Raw genomic sequence first — 16,613 nt, forward strand, 5'->3', positions numbered from 1 at the left:
GAGAGAGAGAGAGAGAGAGAGAGAGAGAGAGAGAGAGAGAGAGAGAGGGAGGGAGAGAGTTGGAAAGGTTGATTATGCATGCAGGGCAAACATTCTCATGTATATAATGCTAACACACAGGATTATATATTTGTAGAATGAAAAATGTTTTCTAGTGGGCTAGAGAGATGATCATCAGTCAAGAGCACTGGCTGCTCTTCTGCAAGATTGAAGTTTGATCCCCAGCTCCCACATGTCAGGTCACAATCATCTGTAACTCTAGCTCCACAAGATTCATCTCTCTCTTCTGGCCTCTGGAGGCACTATACACACAATGCATTGACATATCCACTAGCAAAACTCTCATATGGATAAAGCAATAAATAACTTGAAAATATTAATGATACTTTTAATAAAGGATTATTAACTAAAATAATGTTCACAACACCCAATATATGGAGCCAAACCAAGTGCTCATCACGGATGGTTTGGTAAAGAAAAATTTGTATGCACTTATAATTCAGTATCATTCAGCCATTTAAAATAATGTTATCCTACAAGAAATTCACAGGTAACTATGTAGAACAAGAAAAAGACATCTCCAGTGAGGTATTGCAGACCCAGAAAGGTAAGTATGATATGTATTTACTTATATGTGGATATCAGTTGTTAAGTTAATGATAATCAAGTTAAACTCCACAGAACCACTGAGGTTAGCTGTAGCATAAGAGAATGAGAGGTACAGAAAGATCTTATTAGTGAAGAGAAATTGACTATATAGTTACAAATGGACAGGGAGGGCTGAAATGGGAGGATCAAGTGAGCAAGGAGGAAAGAGAACAAGGAAGCAATATAAGTAGAGATGGTTATGAATAAGAGCCATTTGAGGTGTTGTACGGAAACCGAATATACTAGGTGCTTCCTAAATTATATACACTCATGAAGGCAATGTAAATAAAACCACTGAATAATGGGGGAAATAAAACCTCAAAATGGACATCTCTTCTCACCAAATAAAGCTTCCAGTATGAGGATTGGGTTACATATAACAGAATTGTGAGTCAAAAGAGTACCATTGAAATCCTCAAACAATCCAGGCTATTGCAAATGATATAAGTTGGTCTCCAAAAATTAATAAAAAAGGTGTATTGCATAAGACAATGCTTACATCACTCAATGAACATGGAGAAGTCAACCAGGTGCCTACATGGAGCCTTCACCCCAACGTTATAGCATCCTTGGTACTAGAAGGTACACAGAATGCTACCAAAATAGAAACATAAACATGAATGCAGCCACAAACCCTTGATCTTCAAGGCTGCCCAGCTTTCAGGAAATGCTAGGGCAATGATGGCACAAAGCTTTTGGGAACAACCAACAAATTTGACTTTAGGACTATTCAACAAAACAGAATCTATAACTGGCACTGCTTGTATCATGAAGAACCTGAGATCAGATAACCCAGGAATCTAGTGGAAAACCAAAATTTACTCTTCTAAGAAAATAATGTAGCAATAACATGACTTCTAATGTCATTTTGCTATACCCATACATCAATGCATTGCTCAGTCATTATCAGAGAAGTTTCCTCTTGTGGAACATGGGAAGAAATGCCAAAACCCACAGACAGATATTACAGAGAGAGTAAGAGACCATGAAACACTCTGCTGTAAATTGGATGTCTCCAACAAATTCATTTCCCCAGGGCTCAGGGAAACATACAGACAAGGGAGCAAAAAGAGTGCAAGAGCCATAAGGTATGTCCTCCAAATCCATATGATCAAAACTCATAAAGAACTCACTGAGACTGAAGCAGCAAACACATGGCCTGCACAGGGTAGCAACCATATTACCTCTGTGCTCATAATATGGCTTCCAGTGTAGAATTTTTATAGAATCATGGAGTGTATGTGAGTGGGTCTCTGATTCTTGTGCCTTCCCTTGGGTCCATTTCCTTCTGTTTGTTTGTTTTGTCTAATTCTGGTGTGTTAGTTTTTGTTTTATCTTTTTGTTTTATTTTATTATTATCCCTTAGAAGTCTGTTTCCTAATAGGAGACAGTAAGGGAGTGGTTCTAACTGGGAAGATTAGAGGAAGGGAAAACTGTTATCAGCAAAGACTATGTGAGAAAAAACTATTTAAAATAAAAGAAAAAATGATGTTTAAATTGTAGAGCATAGAAAATAATGGTAGCCCTTTATTTGTTTCACATGGATAGATATGATTGTGCTTAAGCTAAGTGATATAAGACAGACAGACAAACAGATCCTGTGTATTTTCTCCAATATATGGATATTTAAAATAAGCCAGTTGGTGAGTTAGCCCAATGACGGGATTATTGTAGGTCCACTTCCCAGGGGCCCACCCAATGCAGCCGAAAAGGAGTGCGTGGTGCTGGGAGTGGGTGCAGCCTACATGGCCTAAGACAGGGCTCTCACCCTCCTTTCACCCACATCGGAGTCCCTTGACGTTGCCCATCGTCGACAGCCTAAAACCTTCGACCATCGATGTGACTCGTCTCACATCAGTGTTTTGGGGTTGTGAACTTGTCTAAGACCCCCCCATAATTAGACATCCAAATTCAAAATTCACATAGTTGGGATTGATCATAAGATGCCTTCTCTAACTAAACAGAGAAGGGGGAGATGCCAGAAGCCAGGACCCTCGCCCTTACCCTCACCCCCTACCTTTCCCCACCTGCACAATGTCCTCTGAAGCTTGGCAACTGCAAGATCCTGCTTAGCAACTGCAGATAGACTCAAAGCAGTGTACCATATCATCTTAAGAATAGCAGGGAGACCACAACTCAAGCAGTGTACCATATCTTCTGAAGAACAGCAGGTAGATCATAATTCAAGGCAGTGTACCGTATAGACCATGACATGTTTCAAGGCACAGGCCAAGAAGATTTTGTACTTTTCCACCACCTGGCCCCTCTTACCCCCTCCCCTTGTAAAACATGCTATAAAAAAGCATTTCATGTTCAAAAAATAAATAAATAAATAAATAAATAAATAAATAAAGTTAAAAAAAAGGAATTTGGCCATACCTAACAAAATAAAATAAAATAAAATAAAATAAGCCAGTTGGAGTATATGGTACAGATTACTATAGGCTGAGAAAGCTGACTAACAGAATATAAAGACTGATTAGGCAATAAGAACTAAGATATTCATAGATAAAAGCAGTAAGTTATCATGCTCTCTACAGGACAGTGGAGTGATTAGAGTTGATAATAATCTGTTGCAGACTTTATAACTTAGTAGAAATATTATAAAGCTCCAATAAAAAGGAGCTAGAAGTGTTAATTAACTCAATTTGCCCCATATATATCATATCCATGTACTGAGAAATCATACTCTCATCCATAAATATATGCATTTATTATATATTTATTTAAAAGGTAAATGTCTAGGGAGATAAAATATTAACCACTCAAATTTGATTTTTACACATTTTATGTGTCTCTCAAATTTCGAAAGTATAGCCCATACATTTAATTTTTAAGTTTAAATATTAACTTCCAAAATTAGTCTTTATTCTAGATCTCAATAGAAAATAGTTTATTCTGTGTGTGTGTGTGTGTATGTGTGTGTGTGAGTCTGGCTGGCTGGCTGGCTGGCTGGCTGGCTGGCTGGCTAGCTAGCAAAGCAGGGTGGTCCTGAATATTCTCCCCTGCATAGCACTTTCTGGGGGACTATGAACTTTAGCAAATGTAGAAGAAGCTTGCAACTCAGATCTAGTTTAGTTTTTCTAAAGTCTTTAACCAAAATAGCATCTTCAACAACAGGGTCTTGGCATCAAGTTTTGATGGATAATCATGAGCATTGGCCATAGTCTTTGAGGAATCCTAGCACCCTCCTTGGCCAGCAACTTCTAGAGAAATAATCCATGGCTGACTCAGAACTTCTGGGAGGACCATTATTCTTTCTTGTAGTGTACCCCCCATTCAAGTTACTCTTTTGTGTATTTTTAATCATCTTTAGAAGAGTAGTTAAGATTGATTTTCAGGCCTATTACATAGAAAACAACTCATTCCTGGTTCTATAAACTTGGCTGATACATTATAGGTCCTAAAGAAGAGCCTACTACTATCATTTTGTTAAGCAATCCTGTTGTTAAATATATTTCTAATTATTCAAGTTTATACCTACACATTAGTTCTGGATTCAGGCTTTACCAGAGAAGTTTCTTGCTTCAGCAGTCTGTAGTTAATGAGGAAACATGTAGTTCTCCCAAACACCTAGAATAAGTAGTGATGACATGCTCTACCCAAACGACAACAGCTATAACACCCTCTTTCAAGGTTCAGAGAACATCAAGGAAGAAATATCACAAAGATTGTAAGAACCAAGATGAGGATATGTGTAACAAACGATGACCTTTGGATATGACATGGCCGTTATGCTCAGGAGCTCAATAAAGCCATGCTAATCTGCTAAGACTTGCACAAGATCGGGTCCCTCAACATTTCAGCATGGATGAGGGAGGGGCCTATTATACCCCACCCTTCACAAAGGCAGTGCTGGCAGTGAATGCATATTGGGGGAGTGTGTCACTTCCTTCAGTGGTGTAACTAAAGGTAAGTTGCCCTTGGTCCAGGGAAAGAATTTCATCCACACAAGCAAGTAACTCTACACTCAGTAGATAGCATACAAAAAAGATGTGAATGAAGAAATATGGATTCATTGAGAAGGGTACAAGTGGTAGAAACCAAAGGATAAGGGAGAAGAAGATGGGGAAATATGAAAACAGGAAGAATGTTTTTAAAGCAATAAATTATTTATTTTATAAATAAAATTACTTAGCACAGAAAAATATACCAAGTGGATCTGTATCTTGTATTAAATATTATTGACTATATTTTTTTTAAATAAGAGCAAGTTGCTTGAATGTTTAAAGTTATAATACTCACAAGAAAAAATATCTTACCTTTATTTTGTGTGCTGGTACTACGAAGTGACTTATAGGAAATTTCACATTCATGGGATATACTGATGTCATCTACAGCAACAGTAGCATTTGGTGACAAAATGGTAGCTTCTAAAATTAACTGTTATTGCAGAAAGACAAAGTTATTAAAATATACCATAGAAGTAAAATCTCAAAATCATTTTCTTTCAATAAAGAAACTCATTTACACCTGTTCCATTTTTCAATCTAATTTTAGAAGTCTGTTGTGACCTGAGCATTCAAATTATAAAGTTATATAGTCATAACTGCTTTGACAGCCTCTTATGTAACCTTAATATGTTAGGTAACCTTGTTTCCGTTAAAAGTTGCAGCATTTGTCACCACTGAAGGGCATGCTTTCCATTGCCATTAAGAGTCATGTGCATTTAAAGTGAGCTCTTTTGGGTAATCAACTGTGTGGTGTGCAGCTCAATTTAATTGAGATATGAATTCATTGTAATGATTTGGCTGAAATGATTCATTTCCACATCTGAATATTTAAATATGGATATACATTATGTACAAGCATAGAAAAATGCTTTTGTGTGATAACAATTACAATCATTAAGCATGTATAGCTGTTAGTCATATTCATTTACTAAAGCACTAGGAGGCATCTGTTTAAATTTACATCAAAACTCTGAATGGTGACTTGGCATATTTTGACTTTCTTTCCTGTTAACCATTCATATTATTCTGTGTGCTTATTCTACTACAAAAGCAAACGCAAGAACAAAATTGTGAGAAAATAGAACAGAGAAGAGAAGTTAAGGAGTGGGAGAAGAAGGCTGGAGAAGAGATGAATGCAAGAGACACGGAGCAAGTTACAGAAAAGGGGGAGGGAGAAAGTGGGAGTTAGGGAGAAAAGAATAAATGAGAGAGAGAGAGAGAGAGAGAGAGAGAGAGAGAGAGAGAGAGAGAGAGATGCCTTGGTAAGTTATTTCTAGAGCCCTAAGGCTATGGTCAGATGATACCATCTTTGGACATATTTGGTAGCTCTACCTTCATCTTATCACTGTGAATATCTAATATTGAGACACTAACAGTTTACTTATGTTGAAGCTCAGAACATGGTTCTCCATTTCTTGCAGTGGAGACATCATGCTGACAGTGTTGCCTTTATATATTACAATTAGATTATATTTTTTTCAATCAGTACTTCTGCTTACCAGTCCTTTCTCATTGAACCCAAGCAGTAAAACACAGTTCACTTTGGATTTTAGGAAATTATTTCTATTACCTATGTGAAACTAAACTTGATGGGTACTTTTACTGATTTGCTTCTATTATCCTAATTTTGTGAGCTCCACCAACAACAAAGGGCATAGCTGATATCCTTTCACAAAATTAAGTTGAACTCTAATAGTAATTTCTGACAAACATGTTGCTCTGAAGAAATAGACAATGCTACCCAACCAAAAGCAAGGGTATGTGGTGCTGTAAACCTTAGGGCATTAAGGAAGTATATGGTTTTAGAAAACAACCAATTAGCTGGATAATAAATTGAACAGATAAATTGCATGAGTTAGGAGAATTTTAGTACAGACTAATTGAATGACATTATTTAAAAAGAAGAATAATCTAGGATATACTAGTGTCCCAATTACCGTATATTTATACCTGCTATCCACATATTTTACTGTTGCTTTTGATAGAGCACGTATATTCCCTATAGAATACTATCATTATTAATGCACCGTCTGTCTTAGTTACCTTTCTCTTGCTATGATAATAAATTATAACCAAGGCAACTTATAGGAAACAAAAAGTTTATTAGAGCTTACAGATTTAAGAGGTTAAATTCCATGGTCATCATGGCAGATAGCATGGCAACAGGCAGGTAGGTATAGAGCTAGGGCAGTAGCTGAGGCTTATATCTTGATCCACAGACATGAGGTGAAGAGAATGCTAATTGGGAATTACAAGTGGTTTGGGTTTTCTAAACCTCAAAGTGCAACCCCCGTGACACACCTCTTCCAATATGGCCATCCCTCCTAATCCTTCCCAAATAGTGTCACCAATTAGGGAGTAACCAAACATTTCAGCCAATAGTGGTTATTCTCATTCAAGAAATAGCATTTAATTTAAACCCACTTTTCTCCATTTAAATTTAACACTCATACCAAGCATCTAATGTTGCTTTTGATAGCAATTATACATTGCCTAAGGAATAAGCACCCTTTTAACATAGTGTTTGTTTCTCTGAAGTAATATGGGAAGTCCTTCAACATGTGTTTCTAATTTTAAAATTTTACATAAAAATCAATAGGCTGAAATATACAATAGTTTAGTTTTCTAGATATATCTGAATTAAAAATACACATGTAAGTAATTGATGAATAGAATGAGCTCAAAGTTATAATAAGGCAATAAGAATGTTTGAACCAACGAACCCAGGCTATGATGGTAGATGGTAGCAGTGAGGAAGAACAGCTGTCCTATTTGCAGTTTTTTATATTTTTACCATGTGACACATATAATTTGTATGGTTTGCAAAATTCTAATTGTACTTGGCTTCTTTGAAGTCTTGGCTAAGAGATGTGGTTTTCACACAAGAAGCAGAAAATATTAGCACAGATTTTATAATAGAGTTTTTGCATAACATTATAAGCACTACAATTTAGAAAATGTTAAAACTACTAACTAGTTAATTTGTGGCAACTTTGAACTTGAAGATTCTCCTTTTGTATTTTACTGTTATGTATCATTTATAATTGGCATATATATTAATATTATGCACTGATAATGTCAAATAAAATAAAATCTGTGATTACTCCAATACAGAAAAGAGACATTTATCAGAAGAGAAGAAGAATAATGTTGGAGGTAACACTCTGTGCTCCTGAAGAGAAGTACTCTACATGTCTAACTGGTAGGTCCTTACTAGAGGTCAAGTAGAACACTGACATCATAGATCATGAAGATTTGGATATTTAAGTTTAACTAAACAGAATCACCAAGTGATTCACTAATGTTATTAAACTGTAACTTTAAACATATCTCAAAATTTATAGAAAACTAATATTCAGTTATTACCAACCCTGCTAGCTTACTACTATGCAATTAAATTCAAGACCATGTATTGACAAATTACAATGATACTATTATTAAAAATCATCCAATTTTTAAAAGTTGTTCTTTGACCTTATGATACATAACTATAAATTATTATCAGCTCATATCTATTTTTATATTTTAAAAAAACAGTGTGTGTGTGTGTGTCTGTGTGTGTGTCTGTGTGTCTGTGTGTGTGTGTGTTGGTTTAGATTGCTGTTGTTGTTATCAGGCAGGTTTTTTGTGCTGTGTCTAAAATTTGTTACCTTTCAGAACTACAAGACTGAAAACTAACAAATATACAACTGTTTATTTAGAAGAAATATTTCAACAATGGAAAAGAGAAGCTAAAATTTAAGGATCCTCAAGTAATCTGAAAACTCATTTTCTAATCAAATGTATATTCATTTCCCTTTGAAAATTATTTTTAAAACTTTGATATTTTGTTTTATTTGATTATAGCTATAGCTAAACTGAAAACCACAAAACTTCTTGCTTTTGAAAACAGTAACTCATAAATGCTGTTAACATTCAAGTGATTATTTTATATATCAACAAAACTAGAAGCTTACCCAGAAAAAAAGCATTATATCTTTTCCTGCCTTGTTATATTAAAAAAATGAAGAAAATTAATTACTAAACTAACAGAAAATAGAATGTGTTAGAAATAGAAAGAAACTGGAATGTGGGAGCAGCCACCTTTTCTTTAGAATTTGCTATGTACAGTTTTAATCTTGTGAATGTGGCACAGATTTTGTAATCATTTTAAAGTGAAAGAAAAACAATTGTAGAGGAGTAACTGGCTGACTGTCACAGAGCCACATGGAAGAATGTGTAACCTAAGCCATTGCTACTTGTAATTATACAATATTACAAAAATATTTTTGAAACTTTGTTGTTTTGTTTTATGCAAATATAATTACACTGTAAACCACAAACCTTCTTCTTTTTTGAAATTATAACTCATAAGTGCTGATAATATTCAAGTGTTTATTTTGCACATCAACAAAACTCAAAGCTTACCCTGAAACAAAAGTAAAACATATCCTCTTTCCCTTCATGTCACTTCGTGAAACAATGAGATCTCAGTTGTTCAGCAGATGGTTCACACCAAAGCTTTCAATCAACTCAAGGTTTCCTGAGGTTCTACATGGAGAAGACTGAGGACTCAGCAACTTTCTACAGATAATATTTAGTTCTGTGTTATAAATCTTACTCTTCACTGATGTTTCCAATGATGAAATGTTACTAATAACAATAAATCTTATAGAGAATGTACATCAAATAACTCATTGTGGAAAACATAAAAGAGTCATTTTCAGACGAAACCTAGAATATGTTATAACTGTTTCAATAGGATGTAAATATGTTTAAATATACATTATATCAATAAGAAATCAAAAGACAATATTCAAATAAAAATCCTTTTTGATACTAGAACTTAGAAGAGAAGTGGAAAAAAAATGAAATGGCAAAGTGCCGGAATATCTTTATGTATAAAAGGCTCAGCATAGCAGCCAAACGTGAACAGACCAAGTTAAAACAGATTGGGCAGAATATAATTAACTATTGGACTAAAATTCTTCCAATTCTTCTACCCAGGTGATGGAGAGATTCCTGAAAGACTGTTAAATTAATTTCCTTACAGAATCAACAGAAAGCCTAATCCTTTCCCAGCAGGAGAACTAAAGTCCTAGCAACTAAGGGTGATTATTCCCTAGGAAACTCAAAGCAATTTGTTCCCTGTTATGGTCTTCAATTCACATCAAAGCACCTCACTGCATCCAAATTTCATGGTTAAAATGAAATACATAGATCTCATAATCCAGGACCTTTCTTCTTTTTCATGTTTAGAGAGGATTGGATTGTCCTAAATAAATAGGTTCAGAGATTAACCATATGAAGCCAATGATCAAACCAAGACCAATGATACCCTTAAAGGATGCAGCCCTCCAGACTTAAGTGTCCCAACCTTGGAGTGTTTCTAAAATACTCACTTAAAATACATTCAGATTTAAGCTCTAGATAGACTATCTATAGGTATAAGATACCTATATTTGTTGTTAATACATGAGCTTGTACATAGCTAGAATCTTAATGCAAAATTTCAGGATTTAAAAGATATACTTAGAGAAATCTGATAACAATATAACTATATTGCTGTTATAACTAATAAATAACAGCATTTTTCTTGTGTAGGAGATGTAGGCAAGATCAAAGTGGTATCTTTTTGGATAATTAATGTTAATACATCAACAAACAAATTGCTGACATTTATTCAATGTATGACTGCACATTTGTTTTGTTTATTTCTTTCTTCATTACTGGCTATAAACACTTTATAATTTTATGTCATATTGCTGTAATAAATAAATTATTTATAGCATATGAAGATGCATATTTATATGCATAGGTATATGTATAAATGCACAAAATCTAAGCTAACCTACATATGAAAGCTATTGTAATTTGATAATTCCTATCCAAAGTCTGTGTGGACTAGATGGGTTCAGGATCTGAATACTTTAGACTTAAGATTGTTCATATAACCTAAGTACCGTTTGTTACTTGTTGTATTACAGGAAATGAGCAAAAAAAAAAACATATTCATAGTTATACAAACTGCCCAAATATCTTCCACTGATTGACATCAGGTAAAGCTTTTAACTCTCAATTTTCAATAGGATACTACATTACAAATTTAATACCAAATTTCTGATTTGAGATTGCAGACATATAATAATAAAATTTGATGGTAAAGATTAAAGGATTCTTCCATTTGCTACTTTTAATTGACCTGTATTTTCTATAATAAATACATGCTACAGTGAGCATGAAAAAGGATTAAAGAAAGACAGACAAAAGTACAGAGGTGGATTATCACCTGTGACTCACCTGTCAGGCGAATTAGGCATATATAAGGCTCAGCAAAAGCCCAGTGTCAAGGATTGTTGGAAAGAAAAGCCAAAATGTGGTACTAAGTCTCAAACATGGGATAGAGAGCCTGGGATCAGTAGTGCGGGGTATGTTAGCAACGGTCACCATCTGAGGCCATCACAACACAATACAGCACAAAACCATTAATCTACAACCTAGCTAATACACTTTCTGAAATTGAGGGGAATACTCAATTTGCATAGCAAAGCAAATCTAAAACTCAAACCCCAAGTAAGTAATATTAAAAAGAATTAAGTCTACATTTTGTTGAAATTCTCCAGTGACAGTGGAAGAGATCTTCCAGTCACAGAAAGGAACAGCAGTCATTTCCGCTCATAGTATTTCTTAGACAGCTAGACCTATAAACAGGTTTTCTCTTTTCTTCCCAACATCAGTTAATAACAGATACTTGATAGGTTTGATGAGTTTTCATCTAAATACAATGAATATATTGAAGCAATTGAATGGAGACTACAAGCACTACAAAGAATAAATTGACCTCATTTTTGTGACCTGTCTCATGCTTTGGAGACTAATATCGAGATGAATCCATGGAGGTCTTTACTTCTCCCAACAGCAGTGATCACGGTTTTACCCACTAAATGTTGGCATTTATTCAGGAGATTTCTCTAGCTGTAAAAGTCTCTAATTATTGAATTCACAGTTTTGATCAAAAGAACTTTCCCTTTCAAAATATGAAGGAATCCTGACATTGATTTTATTTAAAACATTTTCAAGCAATATGGAAGTAATGCTCACTACAGCAATAAAAACAGCTACTTTGTGTAAGTTACTCAATGCTAGATTTCTTTACATAGATATTTATTTATTTACTTATTTATTTATTTAGTCTAGGATAAAAGCCTTACTTCTACAATGAGAACCCAGCCTTTCTCCAACAGTAATTTACTATCTAGGTACTATTGAGTCCAAGTGAAAGTCGTAATTTTAACACACAGATGAAGATTTTAACAGCATCTGTGTCAAAATATTTTGTTTTCTCTTTGACTGCTACATTTTATCTCATCTGATTCTTAAGAAAACATTTCATGAGTGTATGTTATTTATCAACTCCAGTCCCAACAGTCAGGCTCTCATACCATAGCAACAGGTAAAAAAGAAGCTTAGAAGGCTTAAGCAAGTTCCTATAATCCTATATTTGGCCAAGGATTTAAGATTCCGGAACCCACTTATACAGACAACATCTTCACCATGATCTCTTTATACTCAGCCTCTCCCGAAGTACTTCCTTTATCATCGTTATAGTTCTTTCAAGTTAGGAAACAGAAAGATGCAAGATGACATTTGCAGTCAGTGAGATCAATGAGTTGGACAACCATAGGCCCTGATTCAGGAGTAAAGTACTTTCAACACTTCACCATTTGATCTAGTTTCTATAATTGCATCATCCGGAAGGAAGTCACAGTCCAGAAAAGTGGAACTTCTGTATCCACTTATTGACTAAGCTACAGTCACCTGCTTTTATTATTGATCAAAACAACTATATCGAAAGTCAACAAAGACCCTTGTGTCATTGGGCAAGAGCAGTAGGAGAAAAACATAGGCACAATCCAAGTCATTTTTCTTCACCTCAGATATGCCAAGTACATTAGGAAAATGCACTTTTTCTTCATGTTTGACATTTTCATACACATATCCAATATATTGTGATTGCCTTACCCTGTATTAACCCTCCTCCTTTGCCTATGAAGTCCATCTTATTACCTAAGTACACCATTTAGAGAAAATGAATTCCCATCCTCCTCAGTAACTTAATTCCTTAGCTCCCTGAAAAAAATTATGGGACATCACAAGCACCTCTTCTATCCATGATGGATGCTGAAGGGTTCTGCCTTGTGCAGGCATTCATTGCACTGTGTGCTCATAGTGCCAACAGCTGTGTCATATTTAAATGGCAGTGTTTCGTGACACTCTACTCACCATCCAGCTCTAAAATCCTTTCCAAATTTCTCTTCTCAGCCAGCTGATAGAAGTTTTGTTTCTGATAGTTGCTACACTTCTACACATAATTCTGAAAAATTCCGTCAAAGTAACTATCCAGTTGCCTGGCAAATAACTGATATATGCATTAATGTGCCTGGGTTGTTAGTACAGTAAACATTCATTGAATATGCTACTTTGTTGTCTGAAATGTTTAGTTTGAAGCACCTACCTTCTGATACAGTGCATTAATTCCTTATGTGCATACCTGGAAAGGAAGAGTAGACTCTTCAGCTTTTGCATGGAGATCAACTTTTGCTTGACTCCACTGAGATTCAGAGAATTGGGTCACTTCACTCTGCTTTAGCAAACTGCCATCTATTGACGTTCTTGTGAAAACAGAGAGACTGGAATGCTCTGATAAACGATACCAAAAGCGCACCTATAGAAATAAGTTTGGAGATTGTACACACACATACATACAAATACATGATATGTAGATGATATATCATATATTCTGTTTGTAAATTAAAACAACAGGTCATCAATGGGTGACAGATGTTGTTGCCTGATTGCCTTCCCACTCAGTCATAAATAAATGTCTCCCTCAATTCCCTTTCTCCACGGCTCAGGCAACCCTGGAAGAGGAAAAGGTGTAAGAGCCAAAGGCAATGGAGAAAACCAAGGAAATACAGCCATCTGAATCAACGTGACTAAAGTACTATGAACTCACAGAGACTGGGGAGCCTGCACAGGGCTTGGTAGAGCTGAAAGAACTGGACACACATTCCCCTTGCTAAGCTGGAAGCGATCTCCAATTGTAAAAGGAAATTTAGTTTTTCCTAAGGAAGTTGGACTACTCTCAAAGGTAGACCACATGCCCGGAAGTTCATGGCCAACAGAAAAACTGAATGCCCTCTTCAGAGACTTCTTTTCACTTTTGTCTTAAATTTTATTTTTATTTTGTTACATTTTATGTATAAATTTCACTCTCTTTTTACCCTACAGGTCTTCAGTGTGTACATACGGCTCCCTTATTTAGTGTTTTCATGGGATTCCAGGGTCTATGGATGAGCCTGTGTCTGTTTCTTGTGTCTTTTCTTGGGCTTTCTTCCTTCTGTTTGTTTTGTCCTATTCCAGTATATTAGCATTTACTTTATCATATTATGAGTATATTATATAATGTTACATTACATTCCCTTAGAAACCTGTTTGTTTTTAAATAAGAGACATAAAAGAGATGGACCTGGATGAGAGGGGAGAAGTGGCAGGAGGAAGTGGGAGGAGTAGAGGAAGGGGAAAGTGTAATCAGAATATACATGAAAAAAAATATTTTCAATAGCAGGAAAAAAGAAAGTAATAAGCCAGCAAGATATCTCAGAGGATAAATGCTACTGCTGCCAATACCCATGTTCAATACCCATGACCAGCTTATGAAAGTTGTCCTCTGACTTTCCTACACCCGCATTCACAATTCCATTAAGTATCCCAGAATATTTTAATAATAAGTATGACTTTATTTTCTCTGATCATAAAATGTGCAATACCACAAAATACTAATTACTTTCATTGAATCTTTCATTTATCTTCCTTTGGGTACCTGTGTGAGTTAGTATTTTTAAATTTGTCAATGTACTATCAATAAATCAGATATAAATGTGCCACAACAAAACAAGTTAAGGATATGTCTTTGCCAGCATAGTCATGGGTCTTCCACCTACCAGAAGAGGTTCCTATCCTCTTGCTTATTGTAAGTCTGGGTTGTGCAAATCATGATTCAAAGTTATAACACTGAGGATAATGATGTACACTGTTTTATATTCAAACCACAAACTAGTAAAAAAACATTCTCTGAAAATTTATGTTTTCAATACAGCAAAATTATAACAAATAAGTCTATTAATTATCCTATCATCATATTATTGATGAGCTTGAATGTTCATAGGGTACTATTCATCAATAATTTAAGGCACATAAAATATTAGGAGGCTAGAAAATTTTAATCATTCTATTCCTTAGTCATCATTAACGATAATAGCATTTAAGGGCCCTGGTTTAACTATATACTGAAGAGAACGAGAGGCATTCTCTGTTTGTTCCTAACATCAGAAGCTCTACCATGAGCTTCAGTACTCGTTTGTTCTACCAGGGCCTTCTGAGGTGCGTTCTCGGGACTTGGAACTGTGTGAGGAAAAGATTAATCCTTTCAGTTAGAGGATGATTCTTTCTGTATGATTTTTTTTCCAAAACTTCCACAAAATGAGGTTCAGATGCAGTGATTTTTCATCCTACCCATTACCATATAGAAAGCCCTAAGGTTGTAGAGACATCTTAAAGAACAATGAAGCATTCAAAGAGGGAGTTAGCTAGTAAGAAAAAGACACATTTTAATGTTCTTTTTAAATTCTTCAGTTCAAAATACTAACCAGTCTGTGTCCCAATTTGTCATTATTTTCCTGCGTAGATGTAATTGGCACTACCTGATTAAAACATCCTTTCTGACTGTCCATTTCATCTTAGATTTTGTTGCCATGCTTGCTCAAGTTCAACCTCCGCAGGTAAATTAGAAATGGAAAGTCAAAGGGAAGTGTTTAATTAAATACCATGGAAAGCAAGGACTTGGTTCTCAATGGCAATTAAATTTTAGATCCCTGCTGTAAGTCTCACCATGTTCTCAGCTTGTGAATGTGCAAAAGAGAGTTTCCAACCTGGCCGTGCAGGAGATGCTCACATGTGATTAGTATTTGGAACTGTCAAATTGTCACTCAGCTCTTCACTAGTGCGAAGTCATTTGAGTAGTTACTAAACAGAAATGCCAAGGAGATCCAGATTCAACAGCACCAGAGCTTGCAAGTTATATTTAAGAGAATTTTCATTGTAGAGACTTTAATGCACCAACTTAGTACCAAGCAACCTTCCAATGTTGTTTCAAATTTAGTACTGTTAAGGGATCAGTAATTGAACTGGACGTAATACAATTGGGATTTCAAACAGATTCTCATCAAGAGTGAAAACCCCAAGGCTCTCCATCTAGTATACATTCAATGGCAGGCCACTAAGCTTTAAACTCAAAATCATGAGGCATGCTATAAATTCCTTGCAAACTCATTACAATAATTTGTGTATATTAGGCAATTATTTAACACACTGAAGGAAAAAGAGGAATACACAGACAGTTCATAGCAGTTTAGTTTCTGTAAACATTTAAAGAGAAAGAAGAGATGAGAGAAGGGAAGAAGAAAGAAAGAAAGAAAGAAAGAAAGAAAGAAAGAAAGAAAGGAAGGAAGGAAGGAAGGAAGGAAGGAAGGAAGGAAGAGAGAGAAGGAGGGAGGGAAGGAGGGAGGGAGCAAGAGAGAGAGAGAGAGAGAGAGAGAGAGAGAGAGAGAGGAAGAAAGAATTTATATCAGATTATGGATAACATCTTGAATGTCCGTGGGAATCCACCATGTTTAGTGGGAGTTGGGGAAAATAAGGAACACGAGAATGCATGTGTAATAATGAAGGTACAACATAGTGTAAATATTTGAACATAAATTAAAACACAGCAAAGAGAAAACTTTAGTGTCTTGGTGGTGCTGAGCATCCTAGGTGCTCAGAAACTTCAAGACCCTAATGATTATAGTACTAAACCTAACACAAGGAATTTCCCATCATTGTAGGACATCAATTTAAACAAAGCTGAGTAGAATGCTTAAAATTGTACCAATAAAGACAGTTGAATATAATATTAATACAGAGACAAGTCTTTTT

General features: G+C 35.3%; 1 protein-coding gene across 1 annotated transcript in view; it reads right to left on the reverse strand.

Moving 5' to 3' along the window:
* The window catches only part of Malrd1 (MAM and LDL receptor class A domain containing 1), a 639,509-nt gene that overhangs the window by 508,876 nt on the left and 114,020 nt on the right, over positions 1–16,613 (reverse strand). Inside the window, exons 12-13 of the mRNA XM_028764924.1 lie at positions 13,132–13,305; positions 4,911–5,031 (exon numbers count right to left, since the gene is read on the reverse strand). Of these exons, the coding sequence (XP_028620757.1) occupies positions 4,911–5,031; positions 13,132–13,305 (295 nt within the window). The remainder of the gene's footprint in view (positions 1–4,910; positions 5,032–13,131; positions 13,306–16,613) is intronic.

Source organism: Grammomys surdaster, unplaced genomic scaffold, assembly GCF_004785775.1.
Source record: "Grammomys surdaster isolate TR1022 unplaced genomic scaffold, NIH_TR_1.0 146, whole genome shotgun sequence".
In the NCBI taxonomy this organism is placed as follows: Eukaryota; Metazoa; Chordata; class Mammalia; order Rodentia; family Muridae; genus Grammomys; species Grammomys surdaster.